The sequence below is a fragment of the Sarcophilus harrisii genome, chromosome 1 (genome assembly GCF_902635505.1).
Source record: "Sarcophilus harrisii chromosome 1, mSarHar1.11, whole genome shotgun sequence".
NCBI classification, from domain to species: domain Eukaryota; kingdom Metazoa; phylum Chordata; class Mammalia; order Dasyuromorphia; family Dasyuridae; genus Sarcophilus; species Sarcophilus harrisii.
This window is the reverse complement of record NC_045426.1, coordinates 300,433,845-300,446,288: the sequence shown is the minus strand read 5'-3', so window position 1 is coordinate 300,446,288 and position 12,444 is coordinate 300,433,845. Positions and strand designations below refer to the sequence as shown.

The 12,444-nt window shown below is 35.9% G+C and overlaps 1 protein-coding gene across 1 annotated transcript in view; it reads left to right on the top strand.

Annotated features, from left to right (window-relative positions):
- CPPED1 (calcineurin like phosphoesterase domain containing 1) overlaps window positions 1-12,163 on the top strand; it is a 136,370-nt gene extending 124,207 nt beyond the window's left edge. The window contains exon 4 of the mRNA XM_031944403.1: window positions 11,530-12,163. Within this exon, the coding sequence (XP_031800263.1) occupies window positions 11,530-11,759 (230 nt within the window). The 3' untranslated portion in view covers window positions 11,760-12,163. The remainder of the gene's footprint in view (window positions 1-11,529) is intronic.
- The last annotated feature ends 281 nt before the right edge of the window (window positions 12,164-12,444 follow it).

Below are 12,444 nucleotides of genomic sequence, written 5' to 3'. Positions count from 1 at the left end.
GCCACACTTGCTCTCAAGTAGATGACCATCTTCTAAGGGACAGGACCAACTTGTTAAATTAAGGAGGACTTTTGAAAGAATCTTGCTAGCAATGACTTAAAAAAGTCTAGGACAACCTATATTTCTTTTCTTTATAAAGATGGACAATATCGGCATCTTTAAATTCCTAGGAGATCACCTCTTCTTACCATATAACCGAGAAGATTTCTGTCAACTTTTGTATAAACAGTGGACTCCCTTCCTTGTCTGGAATAGAATCAATGTCTGCTGTTACATTCAATGACATTCAGAAATTCTTCTTTAGTTGGAAGTTTGCCTAGAAAAGGATTGACTTCAATCTGAGTTATAAAGTCAAAGGCTTCAGCACTGATTGATTTATAAGGGTCTTTTGAGGATATTATGGAAATGTTCAGCCCTGAAAACAGCTTAGCCTCTTTTGTACCAGAGGTATGAATCTTCCCTGAACATTCGATGCCTAAAAAGAAGGAATAAGGGAGTCAGTATTCAAAAGTAAAACAGACTTTTGAGGAAAGGGTTGGGAGGCAGAGGAAGAAAGAAGAAATAAAATAAAATAGGATTGAGGGGAAATGCACAGCAATCAGTAAATGGGATGGACTCACCCATAAAATGGAAGTAGAGACCAGAATGATTTAGAACCTACAATCCTCTAATTTGTAGTTTACAAAAAACACTTGGAATAGAAAGACTCTCACAAATTTAAAATAAGGGGTTTGAATAGAATCTATTATGCTTGAACAGAAGTCCAAAAAGACAGTGGTGGTAACAATCATCTCACACAAAAGCAAAATTAGACCTAATTAAAAGAGATAATAAAGATAACTAAATTTTGCTAATTAAGTTTGTTAAGACATTGACAGAGCATCCAACTTCTTACAGGAGAAATTAAAATAATTATGAGAGAAAATAGACAATAAAACTGTACTAGTGGGGGGACTTCAATTTTCCTATCTCAGAACTAAATTAATCTAATCATAATATAAATTTTAAAGTTAAGGAAAAGAATAGATAGTTAGATATAACTCTGGAGAAAATTGGGAATAGAAAGTAATATGCCTTTTTCTCACTTGCGCATTGCACCACAAACATTGGCCATATAATAAGATATAAAAACTTCATAAACAAAGAAAAGCAGAAATATTAAATGCACCTTTTCCAAACCACAATACAATAAAAACTACATTCAAGAAAGGGCTGTCAAAGCAAAGATTAAAACTTATTTGGAAACAAATTATTTAATCATAAAGAATGAATGGGTCAGAGAACAAATACCAGAAACAATAATTTCATTAAAAATAATGACTACAATGAGATGACATAAAATCTGTAAGATGGAGCCCACATAGAAATTATGAGAAAATTTCTATCTTCATATACATCATTTTAAAAAAAGAGAGAAAGAGCAGATCAATGCAATTTTAAAAAGAAAAAACCCAAATTGAAAACCCCAATTAAAAACCAAATTGGGAAACCTGAAAATTAAAAGGAGAAATAAACAAAATTGAAAGTTAAAAAAAAAAATTGAACAAATAATACTGTGAGCTGGTCTAATAAAAAAAAAACAATAAAATGCTCTAATAGATAAACCACTGCTTAATTTTTAGAAAGGAAGGAAAGAAATCAGGAACTGGCTACCAATGAAGATGAAATTAAAACAATCTATATTAGGTATTTTGTCCAAATGTCAAAAAAACCCAAAAAACATGTATTAAGTAAAATGCTTGAATATTTATAAAAATATTAATTCCCTAGATTAACAGAATAGGAAAGAGAATAACTTTCTCTCACCTAACTAACCCCATTTTAAACTGAACAAGCCATAAAAGGGCTCTCTAAGAAAAATCTCCATGATCATGAGGAATTATACATATCCATAAGTCATAGAAGGAGGATATGTAAATAACAATCACACGTACACCTCCTTCAGCAGCCAAGAGATAGTCCAAAACCAATCTATTGTCCATTACTTCATGTGTCAGGGAATCCAATGATTCCTGCAGATTTTTGAAAGCCTGCAACAATTAACAATTTTTGCTGTTCATGAGTCAATTGCCATACTCATAGGGTTAAAAGTCATGCTTTATTAGTGGCACATGTAGTCAGAGATGGAACCACCAGATGTCTCTTGGGTCTTTTCCTTTTTTTAAAAGGTCTTTTCCATCATTCTCCAAAGAACAAGGCAAATGTGGCTCATTGGCACCCATCTGATTCCTTTTCCATCTGTAGAGATACAAGCAAATCCTTTCTCCCAAGCGGTTAACCTATCTGGTCCCTTCCATTCACCATTTTCTAGGTCTCTCCACATCACCTGGCAACTGTCTAAAGTTAATGGAGCTGCTCGCACTGGACACTGCCCTTCCAGTGGGTTATAAAACCTGTCTGCTGGAACTAATGCATTTTTATCAAAAATCAAAAAATGTATAGTGTAAAGAGCTAAGGTTAAAAGTTCTCTAGGGTTACCTGTGGCTCCCCACTTCTTTTGTTTTTGGAGGAGTATCTTGATGTCTCTGTTTCTCCTCTCTACAATTGCCTGTCCTTGAGGATTAAAGGGTATGCTAGTGGTGTGTAAAATCTGATACTGTGCACAAAAGTATGCAAAATATTTAGAAATATATGCAAGTCCATTATCTGTTTTTTATTGCTTGTGGCATACCCTTGATTGCAAAAGCTTGTATAAGGAATTCAATGACTACTCAGGTGTCTCTTTTGCTGCTGGTATTGCAAAAGTAAATCCTGAAAAAGTGTCTACTACAACATGGATAAATGACAGCCAAATTTCATTGGGTCTCAAACCACTAAGATTTTTCTCTGGAGAGAGCATAGGAGCATGGAAAGGAAAGCAAGCTGTTTAGCCTTTTACTATGCTTCTAGCTTTCTCTTTTGTTATCCCAAATTGCAAATGTAAAGCTCGAGCAGCCTGATGATATTTAGAATGAGATTCTTGGGCTGCCTGAAATAAAGGAGTATTGGCTAACTTGGTTAGAAGGCTATCTGCCTTTGAATTTCCATTTAAAAAAATAGGACCTGGAATTCCACTATGAGAGTAGACATGTAAGATATAAATCTTAACTGGATGCTTTCTCACTTGCTCTTGAAGTTCCTTAAAAAGCTACCATATATTAGAAGCTACAAATTTTATTTGGGCTGTAAAAATTCTTTGTATCGCAGCTACTGAATAAACCAAATCAGCTATTATATTTACATCTCCTGGATAATAAGTAAGAGCTAGCATAATTGCATACCATTCATTCTGCTGAGTAGACTGAAAAGGAGTTCTGATTACTCTCTTTATAGTTAAGTCATGAGACTATACAGCACAAATATTATGTTTGGATGCATCTGTAAAGATAGTCCTTTAAGAGGAACTTTAGAAACCTTTTCTTCTGCCAATTATGTAATAATAATAGCCGGGTTATCTTTAATGGAGACCTGTGTGTAAAATTTGGAGTAATGGCCAATAAAATTTGCCACTCTTGAGATGGTCTCACAGCACACATTAATTTGTGTATTGGTATAAAAGGTGTATATCTTGTCAGCTCTTATCCCAGATAATTGTACTGCTCACTTAATGGTCTTTAATAAAATTCTAGCCACAAGCACTGGGTAAGGAGTAAGGCTTTGTTCTGGTTGTGCCACGAGGTTCACCCACTCTGTATCCTTCATGAAGGACTGCTGTGGTGCCTCTTTGTAGCAAAAACTGTTATTTCCAAGGGTTTCTGAGTAACTTTTTCAACCACATTGGATAAAGCCAGTTCAACTTCTCTCAAAGCCTCTTGAGCTTTGTTTGTAAGCTGGCGTGGTGAGTTTAAAGCAATGTCTCCCCTTAAAATGTCATATAATAATTGTAATTGATAGATAGTTAAGCCTAACACTGTTCGCAGCCATTGGATATCTCCTATCAATTTCTGAAAGTCATTTAAGACTTCTCTGTTCTTAAAGAAAGTTTTTGTACTGTGAGCACCTTAGGATATACCTCATATCCTAAATATTGAAAAGAAACATGTCCTTGAATTTTTTCTGGAGCTGTATGCAGTTTGTAGTTCCTTAGTGTTTCTATGGTCTTTTCTAGACATGCTTCTAACATTTGCTCCTCGGGTGCACATCCCAAGATGTCATCCATGTAATGTAACAACATAACTTTTGAAAGTGCTTTTCTTACTGGAGTAAGAATAGCAGCCACATATATTTGACACATAGTAGGGCTATTTCACATTCCCTGTGGCAAAACTGCCCATTTATATCTTTTATAAGGCTCAGCTAAATTAAGACTGGGTACTGAAAAGGCAAATCTTTTCATATCCTTCTGATCCAGAGGGATAGAATAGAAATAATCTTTAATGTCTACAACCCAAAAAGGCCATTCTCTAGACAACTGAGTAGGAGATGGAAGTCCAGGCTGAAGAGTTCCCATAGTTTTCATCTGTTCATTTACTTTTCTTAAATCAGTCAACATCCTCCATTTTTCCAGATTTTTTTTTTTTTTTTTTTTTTTTTTTTACAACAAATACGGGAGAATTCCAAGGAGTTAAGAGAAGGTTGTAAATATCCTTAGTCAAGTTGCTCCTGTACTATATAGAATAAGGCCTGAATTTATTCATTTGTTAAGAGCCACTGTTCTACCCACACAGGTATATCAGTTTTCCATTGAATGGGAACAAGTGAGAGAACAGCAGCCCTGCCTAAAATGCCGAAGTACTCATTTGTAATCCTAACTGCTGTAAAATGTTTCTTTCCCATAGATTGTTGGGGATTTTTTTCTATTACAGAAGGAGTAAAAACTTCTGTTTCACCTTCAGATATCCATCTCAAAGGAGTAGCATTAACTTCAGCTTCTATTGACCTTCCTAGGCCAGACATATAGATGTCGGCCTTAATCTTTGGCCAATGACAGGTCCAATTGGCACCTCTAATAACTGTACAGTCTACACCCATGTCTACCAACCCTTTCAACGATATACCATTTACATAGATAGTAAGCAAAGGATGGTCAGCTGTAACAGCTGGAGTCCAAAATATTCTTGGATTCTGTTGTTGGGAGTCAAAATCTGGGCAAATATCACCAGATTGCCTATCAGGAGTGTGTATATCAGTAAACCTGATGCTACTGCTTCCCCTGGGTAATAAGTCACACATTTTATATCTATATTAGTGACTGGGATATTAGTTACATATTCCCCAGTTTCCCAAATCAGTGTATGGATGGGTATAGTTTTTAAGCACTCTCAGGAAGTGAAATGGTCAAGCCTACTATGGCTGAAGGCAAGGGATCAATAGGCCAGACAGGGATAGATTTCACCTCTCCAGGGGATATCTCAGTAGTCCCAGCTGCATACAACTCTATTCTCCCCAATTGTAATCCTTTTCTCCCATCAAGTTGCTTCTCAGCTGATTGATCATGTCTTAGTACTTCTAAAGACTCTCTGGGTACTTCTAAAGACTCTCTGGGTATAACATCAGGTGCCATCATGCCCCAAGTGTTTTTTGCCTGGGCCCCCTGGAGCTGAACCTGCTTCCCATTTCCCTGAATCAGTCTACATTCTGATGCCCAATGGAAGCCTCTGTTGTATTTTGGACATAGAGTTTTGAGTCTTGTTCTCTGTGTCAACTTTGAGCTTTCAGATGCCCTACTTTACCACATTGAAAGCACTGAGAGTCTCTCTGGAAGTCTCTTGCCAAAAGGGACTCTTTCTTCCCATATTCAGATTTTGAAAAGTCTGCATCATAGCCTGGATATAAAAGGTATCTGTGCCCACTGTGGCACAGTGTCTTATGATCTCCTCTAAAGCACCATCTTTGTGTGACTATACACTAGTATAATTCTTCTACAAATCTCATGAGCAAATTGTCTTATAATTTATGTTGTTACATTTTCATCCATAGTTCATATGACAGCTGTCTTCAGATGTCCCACGAAATCAGCAAAGGGTTCATTTGGACCTTGCACTATTTTCGTGACAGCTTCCCTTCTATCTTGCCTTCCTGGGACAGTGCCCCATGTTTTGATAGCATCAGCAGCAGCAATTTGCTCATATGCTGCTATAGGCTAATTAATCTGTGCTAAAGTGTCTGCATAATGACCTACACCTGTTGGTCAGAGGTGACTGGTATATTAACTCCAGGTTGCCTATTTCATTGGGCTTGTATTCCACAGAGTTCACTATACTCAGAAAGCCACAGCAAATTTGGCCAGGTTCTAAACATGTCCTTGCTATAGATTACCAGTCATTAGGGGTTAAAATTTCAAAAGCCAAATTCCCTAGTATCATCTTAACATAAGACGATGTAGACCCATAAAGAGTGAAAGTCTTTTTCAGATCTTTGATAATTTCCAAATTAAATGGAGTGTATTTCTTTTTTCTTGACCTAAAGAGTCAAACTCTTCAATCACAGGGTATGCTTCTATTTTAAAATCAGATATATCCTGTCCTTCATTTTTAGCTTTTTGTAATCATGTCATGGGGGTGGACAAAGCTACTGTATGGGTGGTACTGACTGAGAAGTACCACACTCCTCAATTTCATCAGCACTGTACTTAATTCCTTTCTTGTCCAATTCTTCATGCTTTTCAGCTGTTCTGTCAGTACCATTCCCCTATTGCTCTTTCTCCTTTTTCCTTATTTTAGAACTTATGTAATTCTTTATAGGCAATTGTATTATGTTGTATATATAGAATATTTCTTTAGGAATTGAATCAGGACCATTATCATTGTAATATTCAATTAGTTGTTCTCCCACTAGTTTCCACTTATCTGGCTCTAATTTTTTTCCTTAGAGAACAAGGAGGCGTGCACTCTAATATTTCTAAGAGTCCAATGATATGCTCCCAATTACCAAGAAAACTTGCTTCTTTATTAACCTAATTGTGTTTGCTACATACTTCCTTGGAATGGGAGAGACTCTTTTCTTACTATTTGCCCCATGTTAACTGAAAAACAAAAGTGACTAGTTTCCTGCTTGTCTATTTTTATATTCACCCTATTTCCGGGTCACAGGGACTTCTCTACTGAGCTTACAGTTGTGTCAGTCGAACTGCTTTGCAAGGCCCTGCATTTCTAGGGCCCCACATTTGGCCACCAAAATGTAATGTTTGGGCTAGCTTTCTGGAAGACCTTAGGATCAGCCCGAGTCCTTGATCTTTAGATGGAAAAATGATGAAGAAAGGAGAGTCACCACAAGGCTGGTCAAACATAGAATGTTTCTCTTTCAGTCCTTCTTAGCCCTTATATACCCTATTACAATTATATCATTACAGCATACTATGTATATGTGGACTAGAGAACCATTACATCACCATACTAAGTACTAAGTATATATGTAAACTAGACAACCATTGTTTATCTCATCAGTCACACTGAGTAAACACCCTGCTGTAAGCATCTTTGCTTCAAGTATATTTTGTGTCCTTATCAATTTCTTTTACCAGTTCTTTCTATATGCTTACATTCAGTTTGCCTCCGCCTAATCATTCAAACTCATTGAGCTGACATCTTATTATCTTCCTACTTAAGGGCTTTCCATTCTTGATGATCAATTTTTGTTCTCTCATTAAAACATCATTTACCTATGCCAGAGGCTCTACTTTTTCATTAGTCCTCTTGCCCCCACCACTAATATAATTAAGTAAGTCCTTTTTGTTGACCTTAGTCTTTAGCAACGGTATCATCTCATTCCAAAAGTTCTTTCTTTTGGCTAAAATTTCTTTATGTGATTCTGTTTAACAAAGAAGAATGTAATATGGAGTTGATTCATTTTTCTAATTTTGATTTTTTTAACTCACTAGTCATTGTACAAACACTTCATATTTCAAGTACAAAATGATAAATTAATTTTTGCATATTGTCTGAAAACTATGTAATTCTTAGCCTCTTTTTATCCACTCCACTAGCATCACTGTGGAAACAAGGATACAGTACAGAGGACTTTTACATTTTCATCTGTTTTATAGGTCTTCATAACCAAACGATTCATTACCTAATATAATACCTCTAGGTGCTGAACTTCTTTGTCCTTAGCTAAATTAATCCTCAGGCAACCCTGACCCTCACCAAGGGTCAACTCACCAAGGCCTTGCTCAAAGTCCTTCCAACAGAATATAATCTTGCAAAGTTTAGGCTTAGCTGGCATATTCTTCAAGAACCTCAGGGCACTTCCATGCAAAGATAAGGCATTAAAGTGTATGACATGAGAGGAAGTAAACTATGAATACTATATAAAAGCAAATAAATCTTGTCACTCTTGTTGAGAAAAATAAAGTAGATAGTAACTATGACCCAAATCAGAAGAAAATGAATGCCAAGTGAACTCAATTATATGCCAGGCACTGTGCTAAGCTTTAGGGATACAAAGAAGCAAGGTCCCTATTCTCAAAGAGCTTAAAGTTGGGGAGATAACATGTAAACAATTATGTGCAATCAAGATATAGATAGGAAATATTGGAGATAATCTCACAAGGAAAGCACTAAAATTGAGGAGAAGCAGAAAAGCTTTTTTGCAGAAAGCAGGACTTTAAGATTTAAAGAAAACCAGGAGGTTCCAGACATGAGACACAGCCAGTGAAAATGGCTGGAATCAGGAGATGGAGAGTGATATTCAGCAAAGACGCCAGGTCACTGGCTCTTAAGTGTTTTGGGGTGGGGGCCGAGGGTGGGAAGGTGTCAGGGAGTAAGGCATAAGAAGTCTGGCAGGCCACGTTATAAAGAGCTGTAAAAGTCAATCGGGATTCTCTATTTGATCTTAATGTGATAAGAATCTACTGGAATTTATCCAGTAGGAGGTAATGTGATTAGACCCGTACTTTAGGGAGATCAGATTGACCGCTAAGTAGAAGATGAACTGGAGTTGGGGAAGAGACTTGAGAAACCCTCCAGTGGTAATCTGGGCAGGAGGTGGTGGCCTACACCAGACTGATGGTCAGAGATGTTAGAAAAGTAACTTAGAACAGTGCTTAGCACTTAGAAGGAGCTCAGGAAAGGCTTAGTGGTTGGCTTAAGTAAAAAAGAAGAGAAACCAATGGGGGAGGGGGGGGATGGTGAAAGTGAATGGTAAGAGAGTATGTGCAGGCCTAAGCATGGCCCCTGGCTTGGGGGTATGGTTGGCTGAGGTGGGAGGGCAGTAACCTCCATAGAAATAAATGAAGGTAGGAACAAGGAGAGGTTTGGAAAGTGTGTGTTTTGGCCATGTTGAGTTTTAAGATGCCTGAAATGTCCAGTGTGAGATAGATGTTCAGTAGACAGAGATATAAGATTGGAGGTTGGGAGATAAATTATAAGATAGTTATTTACAGCAGGAGTTCATAGAGGAAAATATTTTATCTATTTGAGGAGAACCGAAGGCTTCAGGAAGATCACATACAAGTTGGGCCTTCTAAGATGAATGATCTTTTTTTTTAAATTTGATCTTGATAGTTTGAAGCACAAGTGGTAGGCATTCCAAATGGGATAAACAAGCAAAAATCTAGAAGCAAGAAAGCATTTCACATGTTCAGAGAAGAAGTAAACTTGACAAAAGAATAAAATAAGCTATGGTATTGAAGGGAAAGCATGGCAGAGTGAGGAATAACAAAGAAACAGTAAAATGGAAAAAAAAAGATTTGAAAGCAGAAGAGTACTTGGGGTAGTTAAATGATGCAGTGAATAATGCTGGGTGTGAAGTGAAGACTTAAATAGAAGTTTGTCTTAGCTTTTTAAGCAAGAGACCATTTAAGAATTTCTATCACACTGGCAGCTACAAAAAAGATGGAGACACTCAAGGGAGAGAAACCAATTAAGAAGCTATTTCAGTAGTCTAGGAAGATGATAAAGACCTGAGCTAGCCTTGTATATGAAGAGAATGAGATCATTGCAAGAAATGGAGAACTGACAATACTCCAGCTGATGGCTATGGAAGGCAAGGTAAGGGACAAGGAGGAACTAAGTGTCTCTGAGATTTGCAGATCTCTGTGGAAGAATAGTGGCACCTAATAGAAATAAGTGATAATTGTTCTACTTTGAACATAAAAATTCTAAGCTCTTACCACTAACTCTTTTAACTTGGACAGTTCACTTCATATCTCTGAGTCTTAGTCTGTAAAAATAAGAAAGGTTGGACTAAAATTAATCTTTAGAATTCCTTCTGTTCTGACTTCTTATGATTCTGTAATTGGTTCCCTTTATCCCAGTTATACCTGGAGTTAAGCAGAGCCAACAAAACTAGACATAGCTGAAAACACATTTTCAGTTTCCATTCTCTGGTATTAGGGCCAAAATGCTCATGTTTCAAATTATCAGTGGAAAAAAAAAAAAATTGTTTTGTCATGAGCCCTAAAGATAAGGGGAAAATAAGACAGTTGCTTATTTGTTGTTTTTCTTAAGGTTAGATGATAAAGTTTGACAATTAGGTAAGGACTAAATTCTAAATTAATAACAACAGGTTGAAAAATTTAGACTTCATACAGTAAAAACTGGAACTGAGCAGTTTTTTAACTGGAAAAATTGTAGGATCATAACTGTCTTGAGAAGATTCTACAAGCAGTCATATGTAGAATATATTGGAAGGCACTAATAGTGCCACAAGAAGTTGCATACTGTATTTTTTATTTTATTAAGCAAGCAGGCTTTTTTGTAAGAAAAGGAACAGGTTATGAATAGAACTAATTAGTTCACAAGTTGTCTCTTTCATACATATCCCTAGAGTTTTTAAGCACCATGACCAATCTGAGAACGCTTTTGTGATTATATTGGCTGTTATTTACTATAAGCAGGACAGTACAAAACAACATAATTTTTTAAAGTATCATATCGTTAAAATCTAAAATATCCAATTGGATTATTGGTTTAAAAAAAAAAAAAAGCTTTGCTGTTCACATGAAAAATAACCATTAATGTACTTTTCTTTGAGAATGCCAACAAAAATGGCATGAAATTTAAACATAAAAGAACTTTTACAACTAATTATTGCTCATTTGAAATACTTTCAAAATTGCCTGACATCCTTCCAAAATAGTGTAGTTTACAACTATGAATTAAGTATAAAAAGTAAAAGTTCAAAAACATAGTTTACTGTGCAAAAAGCCAACTGCTTTATATGTCAGGCTTTTACAAGCTTCTCAGGCAGGCTTAATTCTAACTATCCCATTTCCCTTCAAAAATCATAGGACAAATGACTTGGAAGTTCTGCCTAAGAATGCTATCAAAGTCGTAATGAATTGCAAAGTTCTTAGCATGTATATAATTAGTGCATGTTTAATTCTCCATATATAGAATGACCCATTCAATCACAGTATGTATATTCTATACACAGTAGAGCATGTATGCAATATACGTTTGTATATATTTGTCTCTTGACTTTCTTTGGAGTCAAAAAGCTACTGGTGTTATTTTCTGGAAATGAGTTGGGCTAACAAAACCATCACTTAAGTAATCTGATCTCTTACTATTTATGATATCATACATAAGTAGTTTAAGTACTTATTGATGTGAATGGTCAAGTTTCATGTCTCACAATTATGAAGATTTCTTTTTTTTTAATTAATAGGCATTAAGGCTGTATTCTCTGGACACTATCATAGGAATGCTGGTGGATTCTACAACAACCTTGACATGGTGGTATCATCTGCAATTGGCTGCCAATTAGGTGAAGATACCCACGGACTCCGAATTGTGGTGGTCACAGCTGATAAAATTATACATCGCTACTACAGCTTAAATAAACTAAGTAATGAAGGAATAGAGAAAGATCTGTTGGATATGATTAAGCAAGAATAACAACTTTTCTTTAAGTGCCACTCATTTTGCATTTATTTTGTTTTTGCTCTAAACAGTATTTCAAAGGAATACTTCACTAAAGTAGAGTAGCAGAACCTTGAAGGTTTATGATTTGGGAACACATGTGCATAAATGTTAGCATTATTCTCTCCTAAATAAAAAAAAAAAATGAAAGGCTTCCCTCTTTATGGAAGAGAATTCACTGAATGATCATTATGATTAGAATCCCTCTTGTTTGCTATATGAAGAAACTATCCTGAGGATATGTTTATTGAGTCTTTTATGATAGCATATTGTCAATGATTTCCCATTGTGTTTAATTCCAATTCAGATTTAATCTTTGAAAACACCTCAGTTATGACTCTCAAGATGTCAACTGTAATAAAATGCATTTGGTTCTGTTAGTCTTTTTGTTGCTTTCTTTTCTGGAGAAAATAGCGACCTCTACAAAAAACATGTATACCTACTAAAATACACCTAGATAACCAAGCTGGAATAGTTCTGACTATTTTATTTTCATTGATGATATATGAAGTAGAATATAGTTTACACAAATCAGATGTTGAGTACATTGACTTGAAGCTAGGAAAGCTATATTTCTTCATGTAAATTGGCTTGTCATTAAAGGGAGCACTAGGAAAAAGTAGATGCAAAGCCATTGAGCAGACCATCATATATTTGAGCA